This window comes from Otolemur garnettii, unplaced genomic scaffold (assembly GCF_000181295.1).
Source record: "Otolemur garnettii isolate 467f Iridium unplaced genomic scaffold, OtoGar3 scaffold00001, whole genome shotgun sequence".
Lineage (NCBI taxonomy): Eukaryota > Metazoa > Chordata > Mammalia > Primates > Galagidae > Otolemur > Otolemur garnettii.
Genome location: NW_003852396.1, coordinates 8,234,235 through 8,252,949, shown reverse-complemented (window position 1 = coordinate 8,252,949; position 18,715 = coordinate 8,234,235). Strand labels below are relative to the sequence as shown.

Below are 18,715 nucleotides of genomic sequence, written 5' to 3'. Positions count from 1 at the left end.
AAGAGACTATATAAAAATGGTGCCAACACAGAGAACAGCGTGTGCGTGTGTGTGAATACATATATGCGCATGTAAGTGATACACATATACACAAGTATCATATATGTATTTCATAATGACACATATGAACATATGTGATACATACGATCCACATATATATAGTTTCAGTGCATCAGATCTTTCAGAATATATATAAGTATAAATATAACCTTTAATAATAAATATATTCTAAATATATATAAAAAAAGTTACTGGGTCCTCATAACATCCTTTCGAGTTCCGTGTAACAAATTGTGACAGAAACCAGTTTAACAGCTTTTCAGTTATGTAAACCATAAATTATTCTTTTTGCCTAAGCTATTTTGAGCAGAATTTTATAGTTACTTGCAATGTAAAGAGTCTTAACTGACCAATACAAGTTCAATAGACTACTTTCCTAAGTATTCATAATCAGAAAGGTCAAAATATGACATATCTACATTAAATTATATCTATCAGAACTGGGTTTCTGATAAGACTGTGGGAAAAGGAGGGTGTGGTAAGAAATAGAACACTATGAGTTTCGGGAGTTCAGAGTTGAAAGACCATAAAATTTCTGGTATATGCCATCAAATTTGATAACATAAAAAGTGGATAAATTCTTGGACACATACAACCTACCTAGATTAAATTGTAAAGAAATAGAAAAACTGAACAAATCAATAACCTGTGAGGAAACTGAATCAATAAGAAAGTTCTGGTGATCTGATGGCTTCACTGCTGAGTTCTACCAAACACTTAAAGATGAATTAATACCAATGATTCTCAAGTTATTCACAAAAAATTGAAGAAGAAAGTAATTACATACTCATTTTATAAAACCAGCGTTACTATGATTCCACAACCAGAAAAAGATACAACAGGAAAAAGAAAACAATAGGCCAGTATGTCAGATGAACACAGATGCAAAAGCTCTCTACAAGATACTAGCAAATCACATTCAAGAACACATTAAACAGATCATTCACTATGATCAAGTGGGATTCATTCTGGGGGTGCAAGAATGGTTCAACATATGCAAATAAGTAAACATATTAATAATATATCACATTAACAGAAAGAAAAAGCCATATGATCATTTCAACAGACACAGAATAAATCAGTTGACAATTCAGCCTTCCTTCATGATGAATGAAGCTTTCAACAAAGTAGGTATAAAAGGTATCTGCCTAAATACATTAAGAGGCATATAAGACAAACTCACAACCCCTCCTCCCCCAAAAGCTGTAAGCTTTCCCCTAAGGTAAGGAAGAAACAAGACAAAGATGCCCACTTTCACCACTTCTATTGAACATAGTACTGAAGTTCTGTATAGAGCAATTAGGCAGGACAAAGAAAAGACAACCCAATCGAAAAGAAGTCAGTCAGGTTGCCCCTGTTTGCAGACGACATGATCTCAGGCACAGACTACACCAAGAAAACTTTTGGAACTAATAAATGAATTTGGTAAAGTTGCAGAATACAAAATCAACATTCAAAAACCAATATTGTTTTCATACACTAATAGTGAGCTATTCAAAAAAACCAAGAAAACAATTACATTTACAATGGCTACAAAAAACCCCTAGAAATAAATAACCAAGAAGGTGAATGATCTCTACACCAAAAACTGTAAAACACTGATAAAAGTAACTGAAGACAATGAAAATAGATAGAAAGATAACCTGTGCAGTTAGAAAAATATTGTTAAAAATGACCATACTAACCAAAATGATCTATAGATTAAATGCAATCTCTATCAAAATACCAATGACATTCTTCACAGAAATAGAAACAAAACTGCTAAAGTTAATTGGAAATCATAAAAAATTATGAATAACCAAAAGTAATTCTAAGTAAAAAGAACAAAGCTGGAGGAGCCACACTACAATATGACTACAAATATACTACAATATGACAGAAACCCAAACAGCATGGTATTGGCTTAAAAACAGACACACAGACACATGAAACAGAAGAGCCCAGAGATAAATTTACAAACCTGCGGCCAACTGATTTTTCACCAAAGTGCCAAGAACACACATAAATGGTGCTGGAAAAAATGTATATCCTCACACAGAAAAGAATGAGTATATCCCTAACTCTCACCACATACAAAAATCAATTCAAAATGAATTAAGGACTTAACTAAATGTATAAACTGAAACTATGAAACTACCAGACCAAAACAAGGGGGAAATGTTTCACAACATTGAGCTGGGCCAGGGTTTTTTAAATAAGACCTAAGCACAGAGGCAACAAAAGCTAAAAGCAGATAAATGAGGTTACATCAAATTATAAAGCACAACAAGGGAAACAAGCAAGAAAGTGAAGAGAGAACTGACGGCGTGGAAGAAAGTACCTGGAAGGTCCGACAGAGGGTTAACATCCAGAATATATGAGGAACTTAAAGAACAGCCAAAAAAAAGTAAATAAATAAATGACAAATTAAAAAAAGTCAAAGGACCTCAACTGACACTTTTCAAGACATACAAATGGGTAACGTGTATTTTAAAAAATGCTCAACATCACTAACCATTCAGGGGAATCCAAATGAAAACCACAATGAGATATCACCTCATTCTAGCAGAATAGGTATCATCAAAAAGACAGAACAAAGCAAGTGTTGGTGAAGATCTGGAGAAAAGGGAACATTCACACACCACTGGAGAACAGCCCTTATGGAAAAACAGTATGAAAATTCTCTAAAGGCTACTAATAGAATTACCATAGGATCTCACAATCCCACTTCTGGGTATATACCCAAAAGAATTGAAATCAATATGTCAAAGAGATATCTGCACTCTCACCTTCACTGTAGCATTATTCACAACCACCAAGATATGGAAGCAACCTAAGTGCCCGGTATAGATGAATGGCTAAAGAAAACATGGTGTATACACCCGCTGGGATATCCTTTGGTCCACCAAAGAAAGAGTGTCATTTGTGAAACAGATTAACCTGGAAGACACCATGTGGAGTGAAATAAGCCAGATCCAGAAAGACAAATACTTCATTATTTCAACTCATGTGGAATACTGAAAAAAAGTGGACAACATAGAAACAGAGGAGAGTAGAACAGCTGCCAGCAATGGCTATGGAGGGGAGGCGTGATGGAGGGAGGTTGGTCAATGGGTATAAAAGTAAGATTAGACAGGAGTAATAAGTTCGGTTGTTCTACTGCACAGTGGGGTGACTGTGGTTTACAGTAAGGTACTGTACATTACAAAACAGCTAGAAGGGAGGCTCATGAATCCTCTTCCCAAAAAGAGATGATAAATACACTAGCTGACGGACACACTAACTACTCTTGACTTGATCATTATACAATACTTACATGGACTGAAATATCAAACTGTACCCCCATAAATGGGTACAATTACAATGTGTCAATCAAAAATGTAACAATAACAATCAAATTTTAAAATAAAGAAAAAAAGGTTTCTATTTTATAAGATTTGTGACCTAATAAAAATATGTGTCTTAGATTACTGACTTATGAAACTGATTTAAAACTTATCATCATGATATATAAAAGATCACTTAAGATTTCCTTTCAGAATCTATTGATTTAGTGGAAAAATAATGAGACTAATAAGTATTCTAACAGTAATAGTTGTCGGGGAGCGATGCTGTGTCCCTGCGCCGACCCAGGGTCTTGTCAGAGCCCCAGCACTAGGTCTCCCACCCGGCTCTCTCAACTGTCTGGACGTGGGCCACTGAGCCGGCTTACTCAGGGTAGGTCTCCCTCAGGTCTCAGACGCTGAAGCACCTTAGAAGTCGCAGTCAATATTACTTAGGGCGAGCATCTCAGCAGCAGTCTTAGCAGGGGAGCGCCGATCGGGTGTGCTCTGAGCAAGAAGCGGAGCCAGAGCAGGGGCCCGGGCTAGCCCGAAGCCATTTATAGAAGCAATCTGGAGGCACCTGGGCCACAGGTGTGGAGACTGCTAACCAACGATGTACGTACTTTCATGCTCTCATGCATCTCACTAACCAGAGCCAATGACGTTAAATCCCTTCCCCAATCCCTTATTGCTAATGTATTTCTCACAGGTGCCTCCTACAAATAGTTACAGGAATCATGAAACATTTAAAAAACCTCACGTCTGATAAAGCAGTATACACACAACTGCAGTTCAGACACACACACATGTGTACAAGGAAATGTTATACATTTGAAATACAACAGAAAAACATTAATGTTTATCCAGATGTTTATCCAGAACTCACATATTAATCATTCATTAAAAATCATGATCATTATTCTTCCTAGGAAGTAATTCATTTTTTTCTTTTATTAAGTCATATATTTAGATCATGATGAATATATTTATGCCTTTGTGGGGTTCAATGTACAAACATCGTTTTTTTGTATAAATTGGAGTGCTTACATCCAACTAATTTACATAGCTTTCACCTTAACATAAATGTTATGCTCTATAATTGATTGATTTGACTTGTACCCTCGGAATATGTTCCATAGCTGTGGTCCCACTGTTTACCCTCCCTCTATCAAGGAAGTAATTCATTTAGAATAATTTCATTAGTAGTCAATTGAAAACTTCCTAAATGCACAATTTAATTAGGAGTCTAAAGTGAGATATATATATATATATATATATTTTTTTTTTTTTTTTTTTTGAGAGATACAGTCTATCTCACCCTCGGTAGAGTGCTATGGCATCACAGTTCACAGTAACCTCCAACTCTTGGGCTTAAGTGATTTTCGAGTCAGCCTCCCAAGTAGCTGGGACTACAGGCGCCTGCCACAACACCCAGCCATTTTTTTGTTGCAGTTCTCATTGTTGTTTAGCTGGCCCAAGCTGGGTTTGAACCCGCCAGCCTCTGTGCATGTGGCTGGCGACATAACCACAGTACTACGGGCACCGAGAGCCAAAAGTGATACCTATAGTATTTCTACAGATTTTTTTCTTTTTTAACCTAATTAGTATAAGCTTCTTAATTGATTACATCTTTAAGTACTAGAAAAATTATACTATTCTTCCTGATCCATTATTTAGTTATCAAAGAGTTATCAAATTTCTAGACTATACAGAGAACTTAGACCAATTTCATCTTAATATTATCTTTACAATCTAGAATAACAGCTATTGGGCACTTAACATAGGGCTAGGTACAGTCTAAGAGCTTTACAAGCATTAACTAATCTAGTCAATGTAACAATCTATTATTATCCCCATTTCACAGAACAGGCAATTATGCAAAGAAATTAAATAAAATGGGCAGAATCACCTCTGTAAGTAGTAGAGATTACACCAAGCAACACAGTTCTGCATTCCATGCTTTATCAAACTATTACACTACACTGCATTATGAATGAAAGTTCAGGCTCAATGCCCGTAGCTCAGTGGTTAGGGTGCCAGCCACAGACACTGAAGCTGGTGGGTTTGAACCTGGATTGGGCCTGCTAAACAACGATGACTACAACAAAAAAAGAGTCGGGTGTTATAGCACCTCTAGTCCCAGATACTTGGGAAGCTGAGGCAAGAGAATAGCTTAAGCCCAAGAGTGTAAGGTTGCTATAAGCTGTGATGTCACAGCACTCTACTGAGGGTGACATAGTGAGACTTTGTCTCAAAAAAAAAAAAGAATGAATGGTAAAAAATATAATGCCTTTCAATTTCTGTCTTATTTTAATAACACTTCATATTATCTTAACAATATAGTTTTGTAATAAATAACACTGGCCACCTCTTTGTACAATTTAACAACTTAAGTGGATTCTAAGAATTTAAGAATCTTTAGAGAGATGAAGTCTCACTATTTTGCCCAAGCATAAACTTCTGGCCTCAGGCCAGCATCCCACCTCAGCCCCCCAACTAACAGGTACTAAGAGCACGAGCCACTGTGCCTGGCTAATTTTTTATTTTATTTTTTTTTTAGAGATGAGGTCTCACTGTGTCGCCCAGATTAGTCTTGAACTCCTGGCCTCAAGTCGTTCTCCCACCTTAGCCTCCCAAGTAGGTCATTAACAGTCTTTACATGTATTGTTAATAGTGTTAACATTATAGAACGTTAATATTTACGAAAAATTGAACTTTATGTTTAGTTTTCCTTAGCCATTTCCCTTTCCCTCATTCTCTGTCAAGTATCTAGAATGGAAATGGGCAGGCATTAACTTTTTTCTTTATTTTGCAGTTTTTTGGCTGGGGCAGGGTTTGAACCTGTCATCTCCGGCATATGGGGCCCGGCACCCTATTCCTTTGAGCCACAGGTGCCAGCCCTGGGCATTAGCTTTTTTTTTTTTTCCCCACTAATGATATTTTCTTGTCTGCCTTATAGAACTTTAAGAAAGAAGACTTCTACTATGTTGGGAAGTCAAACCACCCTCAGGAGTTTTTGTGAGTCCTTGGCTTCAGGTAATTTAGCAATGTTCATTGTGACAATAAGCCCAACTGGTCTTTACCTTTTTTATACAATAGTTCCTCTGCTCAAACATAAAACAGCAGAGAATGAGCATTAAATCGGCTACAACAACACTTGGGAGGCCTTAAATCAGTAACATCTTATAATGGGCACTTAACTTAGATTTCCAATACTTTTATTCACTACAAGTATTTCACTATCTCCACATGCCATTTTCAACATGCTGGCAGGCAAGCAGATCACAGAAACATGAAGACCCAGCACTGTCTGTGTCTGTTGCTCCAACTATGCATCCAGTATCCTCCTGTTTGTTGGTGCTTTGCGTTGGTACCTGCTTTCTCTTGGCTTCTCGCATCTTCTAAAATATGCAGATGCCTTATTCAAGTATTTTTATGCATGAAATTGGATATGCTTTGGGTAATGTGTCAAAAGCAACTTGGCATAAATGAATAGTTTTGTAGTCCCTCTGCATACTGTCTGATTAACTTTAAATTCCTTAGTACTGGTTTTTCTGTCTCATTATCCCTAATAGGAAAATTCTAAAATTCTAGTTGTTGTTAAAAGATACAGTGATTAAATATCTGTCCATATTTCCCTTAAGTGAACTCAAGTTTTGAGAAAAACAAACTCAGGTCATACTTTGTAGATTAAAAGTTTATCTGTGGCAAACTTTTAAGAGTTCATATAAATCCCTACTAGAAATTTAGGAATTGCTGGATTCTAGATCTTCAGAGGGCCTGGAAAAACCTTCTCTCAGTTGAAATAATACACAGATCTCCTTGTAGGTCACTCAAAAGCATACTCTAAACATAAGATTTTTCTCTTAAGAGTTCAAATTAAGAAAAAATGGACAGAGGAGAGAGGCTGAATGTGGCACCAACTACTCCATAATTAAAATATTCTGTACAAGAGTTTCTATGGTTGTGAAAAATAAGTTTGAAAAAATTTCTGAGAACTGCAGTAACAGTAAGGTATCACATGTAAAACAACTCAAGGTAAAAATCAAGCTAAAATTAGAACAGGTACCAGTATGCTTAATGAAATGGTATACTTAATGCATATGGTATTAATACTGGTAATGTATAAAGATTAAATTAGGAACAAAGATTTTATCATCTTTGTAGTGTTGTATTTGGTTGAATAAACAAAGTTAAAAAGCAAAAAGAAAGGATTAGAAAGCTAACACTTGAGTGAATCAGATTGAAATGTGATGTTGAGGAAGTAAATGAAATAGCTAGGGCTATACCATTTTAGTTGTAAAAAGTGGGGAGAACATTTCATATATCCATGTTGAGCTAATAAAGACAAACTCAGAAATAGTCTCGTAACTGTTGAAACAATGGAATTCTATATAGCGAGTATCAAGGACAGAAAAGCATGGTAAGCCGTACCTACTCAAGTTTCACACTAAGAAACAGCTGTATCAAGTTATCTTAAATCTCTAATTAAAAAAAATTTAATAAGCAGGACATTTCTATATTTATCATTGACTTGTTTTGCAAAAATCATTGTTTCCATTCTCTTGAATGGTTTAAAAACTTCACTTACTTTTTTATCATCTCCAACTCTCTCCCTACTGGGTCATTCCCATTAGCCCACTAAACCTAGTACTTCCCACCATTAAGAAAAAAACAGATTGGGCCCATGTCTTGATCACCTGATTACACCACTCTCCTTTAAGAACACTGAGAGAAAGAACTGTCTGTCCATGCTGTGTCCACCTCCATGTCTCGTATTTTTAGTTAGTCTTTAAATTTAATTTCCAGGCTTTTCCTGCCACCTAAACTTTTCTTGTTGGGGTCCACCAAGGACTTTTATCCGAGCAGCCAATGGTCAATTCTGTCCTCATTTTGCTTAACCTCTCAAAAGCAATTTGCCATGATTCCATTTCTAATGACACTCTCTTCTCCATGGTTTCTCCATGCGACAGTCGTCTATGTTCCTGACTTTTCAAGAGATTACTAAAAAGAGGCTTCCTAATGTGTAGTAAGAAAAAGATGCAAATAGCTCTAAAGGAATCCTTTTTACATATACTATTCCTGTGAACTTACATGTTCAATATTTTGTAAGCTTCTGAAGGACAAAACAATAATTTGCTCATCTTTTGATAACACAAGATTTGTAATTTATGTCTCTGGAAAGCTATGGAGATAAAGTGGTATTTATGTTAGACTATTAAGGATTATTTTTTAAAAAATTATCCTATTGAATAGAGAAAAAGATAAATCTATACAGAGGGAACCTCATAAAAATGTTTAAAATGGGCCTGGTAAGTTAAACAAATTAAGAAGAAAACAATAAGTATTTCAGTACAGCAAAAACATGGGAAGCGTGTTACAAAGAAGCCAAATGAAGTCAGCCTAGGATGAGACTACAGACGCCCAGGCCACAGAGCGACACTGTATGTTAGTCGTAAGCAATGTGTATTCAGAAAGGTGGAATAAACGATCCAGAAAGAGAATTAAGAAGAATGCAGTGGATGAATTAAGAAGATGTAATACCAGATCTGACACGAGGACACCTATTTCAATAGGAAAAATAAAAGCCAAAGTACCCACATGCCAATGGACCCACAAAATTACTCTAAAATCTACCTTTTGCTCTTCCCTTTCTTCACTCTTTTTTTTAACCTTGGGATCCCTGCTTTCCTTCTCCTCTGCCTAGCTGCTTCAGAGTGATTACTCATTTGGAGAGTCTCCTGAACTTATCAGTATGATTTCTCCCAAACTGCTTCCCCTAAAATAGAATCTTTGAACAAAATGTACACTATAATTTGTGCCCCTGCCCACAGTTACCTCAGTGTTCCTACCATACTGTATTCTACCCGGCTCCACCCTTTTTCCTCTGTATGTAGGAGACAGGTGTGGCATAAATCCAACATTGGACAATAATGGGCTGTATCTATATTCCAAAGGAGGGTTTAGGGAAAGGCAGAGAACTAATTTGAGTTTTTAATCTTGGCCTGGGTCTTAGAAAGCAAATCATTTATACATAAGGCTTTGAAGCCACGTCTCTGGTCTTCTCTATGTGTGCTGGCAGTGAGGGACTGGACTCGGAATGACATCAGTCGGGAAGGATGAAGAGAGGCAGGCGGGGCGAGGAGACCACACTGCACGTCCCGGGGAAGTGCACACAGAGGGCACGTTAGAAAGTGGGGGAACCTTCAAAGGAAACCACATCCTGATCAATACGAGCTGTTTCTTAGACTTCACAAATGTTCATTAAAAACTACAAAATCACATGACTGGATTTCTTGTGAAAAACAGAGACAGAAGTTGTGCTTTTAGGCCAGGCTTAAGGTGAGGTAAAAACAAATGGCGAGTGCGAATTCAGAAGAGACAGAGAAAATAAGGAATTAAGGTTTTAAAATTATGAAGTATCTTAATAATTTTACCAAAACTCTGGAAATGTGGTTAAACAAGTTCACCTGTATTTCAGAGAGAAAGAAGTTTCCAACAGGTGCCTAGATTATGTCTCTAAAATGTAAGATGAGATCTTTGAATTAAGTTGAATTAATCTTTACCTTCTTTTGCTACTTAATAGGGTAAACTTAGTCAATTATTCAAATCTTTTAATTTCTCTCATATTCCCTGAGTAAAAACTGATAATAATGTATTATTCTCAGACTACTGAGCTATATTACATAATATGCACACACATGAACATTTACGCGGTCGTGTATAGGTACGCATTTTGAAAACTACATGGACATGAAAAATCATCAGAAAAGTTGAAACCGCTAATGTTGTTAAAAAGAAAGTTGGAAAGAGGGCTCAAAAACTGTTACAGTGTGGGGGACCAGCCCTGGCCAGGATCATGGGATCGTGGGGTACATGCTAAAGTGAAATCAACTGAATGGGAAAATAAAGACACAAGATAGGAAGTTTAAAGGTAGGTCCAGGGGTCCCCCATTAACTGTGGTGAGAATACAGTGGGGCTCCCCAATGTTTTGCCCACTCAGCTTTTATTGAGTTCTCTCAAAGCCAATTTTAGGTGAGTGGGTCTGTGAGCTAATGGAGAACTGAGCAAAGATCACCCTGTGGGCTACTCCTGTCTTGTATTGGCAATTGGAGGAATACATATGCTTTCTTCCACTACCCCTCTTCCTTACTTGATGGTTAACTAAACTTAACCATGCATTCTTGAGAAACAAGGAGTTTAGCCTTAAGGCAAACAGGATGTGCTCACATCTGCTTGGTTGGCCTCACTCTTCAGGGGTCCAAAGGGGCTGATAGACCCTGTGGGGCAAACAGGCTGATGCCAATGCCACACTGGAAGCTGGGAGAAAGATGTCCTTCCTCTCATCACTGCCCCAGAGGTCCTCCCTCTGTGTGGGTTTTGGTCGCACACGCTGTTCATTGACTTTTCCAACACTCGCCTCCCTCCCAGGGTTTCTGCATTCCAGGCCCCGTCAGGGCTGGAGCCTTATCCCTTCACAGGGAGAGCCTTGGCTCTCAGGCTACATCTATTATGCTGTTTCCTTCCTCAAGCCTGTTTTCTGTAAGAATTCCACAGACTTCTTATTAGCCAGCAAAGCTACTTTTATTAAAAAGCAATTGAAATACTAAAGCTAAGCTGCTGTTTCTTTGTTCAGATAAACTCCTAAGCTCTATTTTGCATTTGGATGTTTTTCTTGTAGGGTGCTAGGGTCCCCGACCTCTGATTTCCCCACATACAGAAGCTGAGTCTTGAGAAAGAGAACACTGCCAAAGACAAGCCTAGGGATGAAACGCTACAGGAGGGAATGGAGAATGTCAGGGAATTTGGGCAGTCATTTAAAGATAAGTCAAAATTGGTTTAAGAACAAAGGAAACAAAGCACACTAACATTAATATGAATTAGTATGAAAAAAACACATCACAGGCTGCCACTTGATAGTTAGGAACATGTGCAATATGATTCCTCTATGACTCAGGCACAAGTGGAAACACATGTTTAGGATGCTGGAAAAAAAATCGGGAGGAAAAAAGAATCCAAATATTCCATTACTAACCTGGTTTAGTTTCTTCCAGAGATTGAGGACAGGAGAAAGTTCATTAGACCAGATTTCTCTATCAAATTTGCAACCAGCTGTTACTGATCTGCCCAAGATCCTCAACTGTGAAATAACCTAAATAAAGACAACATGTAGCAATAAATAAAAATAACCTCAAACAGGGCAAAAAGCTGGGTGCAACACCAGACATATTTTATAAAAATAAAGACCAAAAATACTGTAAATAGTTTTACATCCTATTGTCCCTGCTAAATTGGCTTCACATTTTACTGGTTTATTTAAGTAGTTAAAAAAAAAAAAGAGCTTAAAGTTCATGAATATCACTATAAAAATTATAAATTGCAATGCTTGTTATTTACTCAGAAAGCTCTAATTAACCCATGATTAATAACTCTTGGTGTCTCTATCTATTCATTTCTGAAATCTGAAATATTTTCCAGTTTGACTTATTTAAATTTTATAATTTCAAAATGCTGAGAAATTGAAGATGGGCTTTTGAAAAATATGTAATGACAAGAAATATAGTAAATAGCATAGTAAACACTATAAATGACAATGAAATTATTAGTTGATAAAAAGTATTCATAAATGTAACTTTTAATGCTATATGTTAACTTGGTTATAATTTCAATGTTTCCACTACACAAAAGGCTCCAATGAAAGACATATAGGTCAATTAATCCAAATGAGACAAGGTAAATAATTCTTTCCCTATTTAGGACTATGACTTCTGTAACTTATTTTCAGCTTATATCATTATTCTCATCAAAACCATTTCATTTACAGAATATCAATTAACCTTTTGAACATTATCAAGTATGTAAAATACTGGATTACAGATATTGTGATCTGTGTGTCCGTAGGTGGGGAGGGTGTAAGAATAAAGTCAGTGAGGTATATATTGTTCTCGTAATATTACAATAAATATTAAAATGCTCCTGATTGTCTAACATAAACAAAGTAAATCTAAGAAGAAGGATGTCCCCACACCATTATTTTATACTACAACATTTGCAACATGTTGACTACTTTTCTGTTTTTATCTTTTTAAGAGATAAGAGTTTTACCTTTGTAAACATACTGGGTTATATTTCATGTTTTGTTAGGTTCTTATATTGAACCTAAGTGAACTTCGCAGTAGAATAAGGGGCATAAATCTTTCAGAATGAATGCACTGAGAGAGGACACTGGAAAAAGTGAGGTCTAAGAGAACAGAGGTCTTCTCAAGGAGACCCCAAAGAGACACCTGCAAGGTCCTCCCTGCGGTAACTCAGCTCTTAGGAATTAGTGAAAACTTAACTTTCTGGGACCTGGAGGCTGACCTGAGGCTGATACTCAGTAAAGTATCACGAGAGTGGAAAAGCAAGTATCTAATGTACTCAATACTAATGTGGAAAGAATGCTCGGACACAGACCAACACCCACTCTTTAGCACTCAGCCCTCACCCTCCACCCTGTGACCATCCAGCACCATCCTCTCCCATCACCTTGAAACATCTGTAGAGCTCTTTTGATTGTCTTACTTTCTGACTGCAGATCATTCTTGCTAAAATTCTTTCAAGTATTTTTCCATCTCCAAATATGAATTAATTGTAGATATTTCCCAGAATTCGGGTATCTTTCTTCTCTGTTTTTTCAAGGCTCCCTCAGAATCTCTGACTCCCATGGCTTCCTCCCTCACAGATGTGCTGCTGTTTGTCAAATCTTTTTATTAAATCTATATTTGAATTCTTTCCTATGTCTATCTAGTCCAAATTCCTACTAGATATTTTCAAGTAGATATTCCATGTGTACCTCAACTAAATATCATTCCACGGACTCTTCAGATTAAAATCATTCCATGGGTACCTCAAATTAATATACCAGATTGATCTTTTCCCCTTTCCATGTAAATAATGAAACACGAAGTCTCCACTTTGACTTTCACATTTTGGTTAATACAACATTATCCATACAGCATTTGTAATAGTGAAAAAGAAGAAAGAAGGAATAGTGAGTGTTTAGCTGACGCGATGAGAACAGCACGTGGCGTGTGTACTGCAGCAAGATATTAAAAAACAAGCTGATAACTGCTGAGACACAGCACCTGTACACAACACGACCAGCCCTTCGCAGTACGTACCACTTGTGGTTACTGCCCCATGAATGTACTCATTTCAGCCTTTGTATCTGTGCAAAACTGACAATACAACTTTGGTCTTTGCCTCTGTCTCTTAAAGCCCAAATCATTAAGAACTTGCTTCCTTATCAGCTCTCATATCCCTGAACTTGTGTATGATCAATAAAGTTTTCTTAACCTACTGACTATCAAGCAGACTGACAGACTTGGTGTCGAGTCAGACTTCTCTGTATCTGAATACTCACTTTCAAATAAGAGCAGCTTTCTAAATATGGCTCTAAACCCGACTTGGAATAAAAAAATCTCTAAATGCTCAAAATACAGAAATTTTATTAGTTCAACTACATGGAGATTTTTGTGATTACAAAAATAAAATGTAATAATAACTGATGTACTATGAAAGCTGTTTAAGTATAAAAATGATAATTCAAAGCTTATATAAATAAGTAGTGAAACAGACAGTTAAAATACAAATATTAAGAAAGTATGTCACTAGAAAACTTTAGGAAGAATATTATCTCCTTATCATTCAACAAATATTCATAAAAATTTCAATACTAAAGCCAGAAAAAAGGTAGAGATTAGATCATCTTAAGATAAATTTGGGAGAATTGTTTGTTATACCAAAGTGAGTAAAAAGTAAAAGTGAACCCAGAGTTGTCTCAGGACTGTCTGGGAAAATAACATTGGGGTCTATTTTCTTAGAGTACTGTTTCCTTGAAACAGTGTAGTTAAGCTAAGTATAGAATATTTATCTGCCTAATTTGCTATAAAACTCCTAATTGTTGGCCCAGTACCTGTAGCTCAGCAGCTAGGGTGCCAGCCACATATACTGGAACTGGCAGGTTTGAACCCAGCCTGGGACTGCCAAACAACAATGACAACTACCAGCAAAAAATAGCTGGGCGTTGTGGCAGATACCTGTAATCCCAGAAACTTATAAGGCTGAGGCAAGAGAATCGCTTAAGCCCAAGAACTGGAGTTTGCTGTGAGCTGTGACATCACAGCACTCTACCGAGGTCGACATAGTGAGACTCTGTCCTAAAAACAAAGAAATAAACAAAAAGCTCCTAATTGTTGAGACTTCACTTAGCCTGGGAACAGTGTATTAGTAGGCAAACCCTGGACCTATGTAACTAAAATGAAATACAAGATGGATGGAAAACTAAAGGTTACGGTTCTTCAGCACCAAGATGACCTGCGCCTCCTTCGCTTTTATCAGTGGCCCAGGAGCAAAAGAAAGCTTTGTACATAGGTGGCTGCTGGGCCTCCCCATAAGATGAAGATGCTAATTGTTCTGTATTTCCTATCTCAAATCCTAAGTCTCTAAAGTTGTATCTTTTCTGTGTTAGCCTATTCCCTTCATTAGATGATTCATTCAAGCTGTGCTAATCAGATTCCCTCAGGAATGATACAGAAGTTGCAGAAACCACATTCTGTTAATAACAGAACTTTAATGAGAAGGCTCTGGAATTTCTATTGATAAGGTTCCCAAAGTAAACCTTTTCCTATATTCTGTGACTTTGTATTCTTTTAATGATCCTTTATTTAACCTTTTTTGCTTAAGCATTGTAAAATTTTTAGAGTTTTTACATATACAGGTTACATACCCAGGTCCCTGGGTCATGAATGAACTGATTATGGCATTCCATACTTATAAACAGGCTCCCAAGGTTAATTCAAAATTAAATACTTAAATTAACAATTGAGGAACCAGTTTCTTCTGTATATGTAAACAAACCTGCATGGCATAAGTGATTCATTGGCGCACCTTTACCTACAAGATAGTCTCATAGAAATAGAGATGCAGCTGATAGAAACACAAGAACACAAGAATCAGAACATCCACAGTCAAGAACGTTTCTAACAGAAGAACTAGCTGAAACCTTTTGTCCCACTGAAACAGGATTTGCTAAGCTTGAGGAGCAAGATCCAAACATTGATCCAAGCAAGATCCAAACTTACTGTTCAGTTAGTAAGAATATCAGTTGCTAAGAGGCCATTTATGATGAAAAAAAGAAAAAGGCAGTGCAAAAAATACTAAGTAGCTTTTTAAAGAAACCAAATTCATAGTAAGCTCCCCTCTTCCAGCAACAGAAACAAATCTGGTTCTCTAGGACCCACTGCATTCTCTCTAGCACCATCTCCATCATCATCTTCTGATTATTATTAGCCTAGCTTCCCCCCTCCAAAACACCTCTTCCAGTAAGCCAGACATTGAAGCAACTCTAAGTGAGTATTAACTTTTTTTTTTTTTTTTAGACAGAGCCTCAAGCTACCCCCCTGGGTAGAATGCTGTGGCTTCACAGCTCACAGCAACCTCCAACTCCTGGGCTCAAGCGAGTCTCCTGCCCCAGCCTCCCAAGTAGCTGGGACCACAGGCACCCGCCACAATGCCCGGCTATTTTTTGGTTGCAGCTGTCACTGTTGTTTGGCGGGTCCAGGCTGGATTTGAAACCGCCACCTTAGGTGTATGTAGCTGGTGCCTTAGCCACTTGAGCCACAGGTGCCGAGCCATGAGTATTAACTTTTAATATTCTTTCTTCAAATTTCTCCTACCTCTAATCTAATTTTTTATGAGTTTTTCTTTTTCTTTTTTTAGAGACAGAGTCTCACTTTGTTGCCCTCAATAGAGTGCTGTGGTGCCACAGCTCACAGCAATCTCCAGCTCTTGGGCTTAGGCGATTCTCTTGCCTCAGTCTCCCAAGTAACTGAGACTACAGGCGCCCACCACAATGCCCAGCTATTTTTTGTTGCAGTTTGGCTGGGGCCAGGTTTGAACTTGCCACCCTTGGTATATGGGGTCGGTGCCCTACTCACTGAGCCACAGGTGCCACCCTATGAGTTTGTTTTTTTGTTCTATTTTTTTGAATTTAATGAAAGGGAACAATAGTTTTTATAACTTATTATTATAGCATATGGGTGTTATTATTGCAGTATTACATTGTAGTATTATTACCAATATGAGCTGTATTAAAGCATGTTTATTATTATTACCAGATATGCACTGTTCATCAGGGATCCAATTACATACACGTATGATGTAAAGACATTCTTAGAAATACATTGTGTCTATAATCTAGGAACAACCTGTATATAATATATATGTGTGGGTATCCATGTGTGTGTGTGTGTGTATGTGTGTGTGTTGTGATAAAAATATCAAGAACTTGAGTTTAAACATTAAAATAAATCAGAGCCTAGAACAACAGTGTACTGCTAAATAAAATACTCTTAGGTTTACTGCAGATATCAGAATATCTGTGAAGAGCCAGTGCATATACACAAGCAAACACATATATATAATTATTATATGTTATTGCTGGGAGTACTGAAAAATAATTATTTCAGGTCAGGTAAAGAGCATGGAGGGAAATGAATGACCAGAGTATAATCATGTGTTACAAATCTAAGGGACATGGAGGACTTTACATTCTTTCATGTACTAAGTGATTTATTTAACACTTTGTATAAAAAAGGGAAAAGAAACTAGAGAGTGCATTTAGCTAGTATAGACTAAGAGAAGTTAAGATCTTATTTGTTCCAAAAACATTTGTAGTTATTTTTATAAATATATAGATGGTCCCTGAATTATGATAGTTCAACTTAAGATTTTTGACTTTAGGATGGTGCAAAAGCAATATACGTTCAGTTGAGACCATACTTCTAGTACCCACACGCCCATTCCCGTTTCCACTTTCAGTATGTTATTCAATGAATTACACGAGTCAACACTTTATTTCAAAATAGGCTCTGTGTAAGAGATTTGTAAGATAAGGTTAAGTTTTCTAAGCATGTTTAAGGTAGGTTTGGCTCAGCTATTGATGTTTGCTAGGTTAAGTACCTCAAACACGTTTTTGATTTATATTTTCAGTTTATCATAGGTTTATTGAAATGTAACTCCATCATAAATCAAGGAACATCTGTATGCTAAAAAAACCAAAAAGCCCACCCTCCTTCCCTCCCTCCCTCCCTTCCTTCCTTCCCTCCCTCCCTCAGACAAAGTCTCACTATGTTGCTCTCAGTAGAATGCCATAACATCACAGCTCACAGCAACCTCAAACTTTTGGACTCAAGCAATTCTCTTGCCTCAGCTTCCCAAGTAGCTGGGAATACAAGTGCCCACCACAACACCTGGCTGTTTTTTTGTTGCAGTTGTCATTGTTGTTTAGCTGGCCCAGGCTCGGATCAAACCCGCTAGCCAGCCTCGGTGCATGTGGCTGACACCGTAACCACTATGCTATAGGTGCTGAACCCAAAACCCCCTTTTTTTTTTTTTTTAATAAAGATGTGAGAATGAACATGAAAATTGCAAAATAGACAATATAATTAATAGTAAAAGAGAGGAAATGTCAATTTATAAGTATTGGCTAAAATAGCAATAAAATATGAAACTGTAATGTTATATAAGAAAATATAGGCAATCAAACTTAAATGCCTATAAATTGTCAAATATTGTAGTTAAGGACTTTAAGAAATACTCCAGTTAAGGACTGTAAGAATTTCTCCTATTCTGCCCACATAATTAACCTCATGTTACTGGTCATGATTCCATGTCTCCGGGATAGTGCATGTTACTCAGCAGCAATTTGTGCCTGAGGGAGCTGCCCTATACCATCTCTTCACTCAAGCTCAGCTTGAATTATAGTCTAGTTCTGTTTCTTACTGGCTCCATGGAGACTTAGGCAAGTTATTTAACTCTCTCTGCCTCAGTTTCCTCATCTGTTAAAGGGGAAAATAATAGATCTTACCTCATAGAGTTCACAAAAATTAAGTTCTTGAATACAAAACACTTAGAATAGTTTCAGAAACATAGTAAGATATCAACAAATGTTAGCTCTTCTTAATTAGTTTGGGTCAATAAAACAGACCCTAGAATATACACTTATATTGTTCATGGATAACACTTTTGTATGTCTCACTAATTTGAAAATCTGTATTTTCCCCAATTTTTATAATTTCAATCATGAGTAAAATAATACAAAATATTAAATGCTTGTCTCTTATAAGCTAATATGCAAAAATAAATTATGTACGTATCTGGTATTTTATAAAATGTTAAATTTCATAGCATATTTGGTTTCATAAATTGACATTTAAAATAGCCAAAATAGGCTCAGCACCTATAGCTCAACCGGCTAAGGCGCCAGCCACGTACACCTAAGGTGGCGGGTTCGAATCCCCAGCCCGGACCC

The 18,715-nt window shown here is 37.0% G+C and overlaps 1 protein-coding gene across 1 annotated transcript in view; it reads right to left on the bottom strand.

Annotated features, from left to right (window-relative positions):
• Nucleotides 1-18,715, bottom strand: part of DYNC2H1 (dynein cytoplasmic 2 heavy chain 1) — a 267,699-nt gene that overhangs the window by 31,176 nt on the left and 217,808 nt on the right. Inside the window, exon 83 of the mRNA XM_023511235.1 lies at nucleotides 11,399-11,515. Coding sequence (XP_023367003.1) covers nucleotides 11,399-11,515 — 117 coding nt within the window. The remainder of the gene's footprint in view (nucleotides 1-11,398; nucleotides 11,516-18,715) is intronic.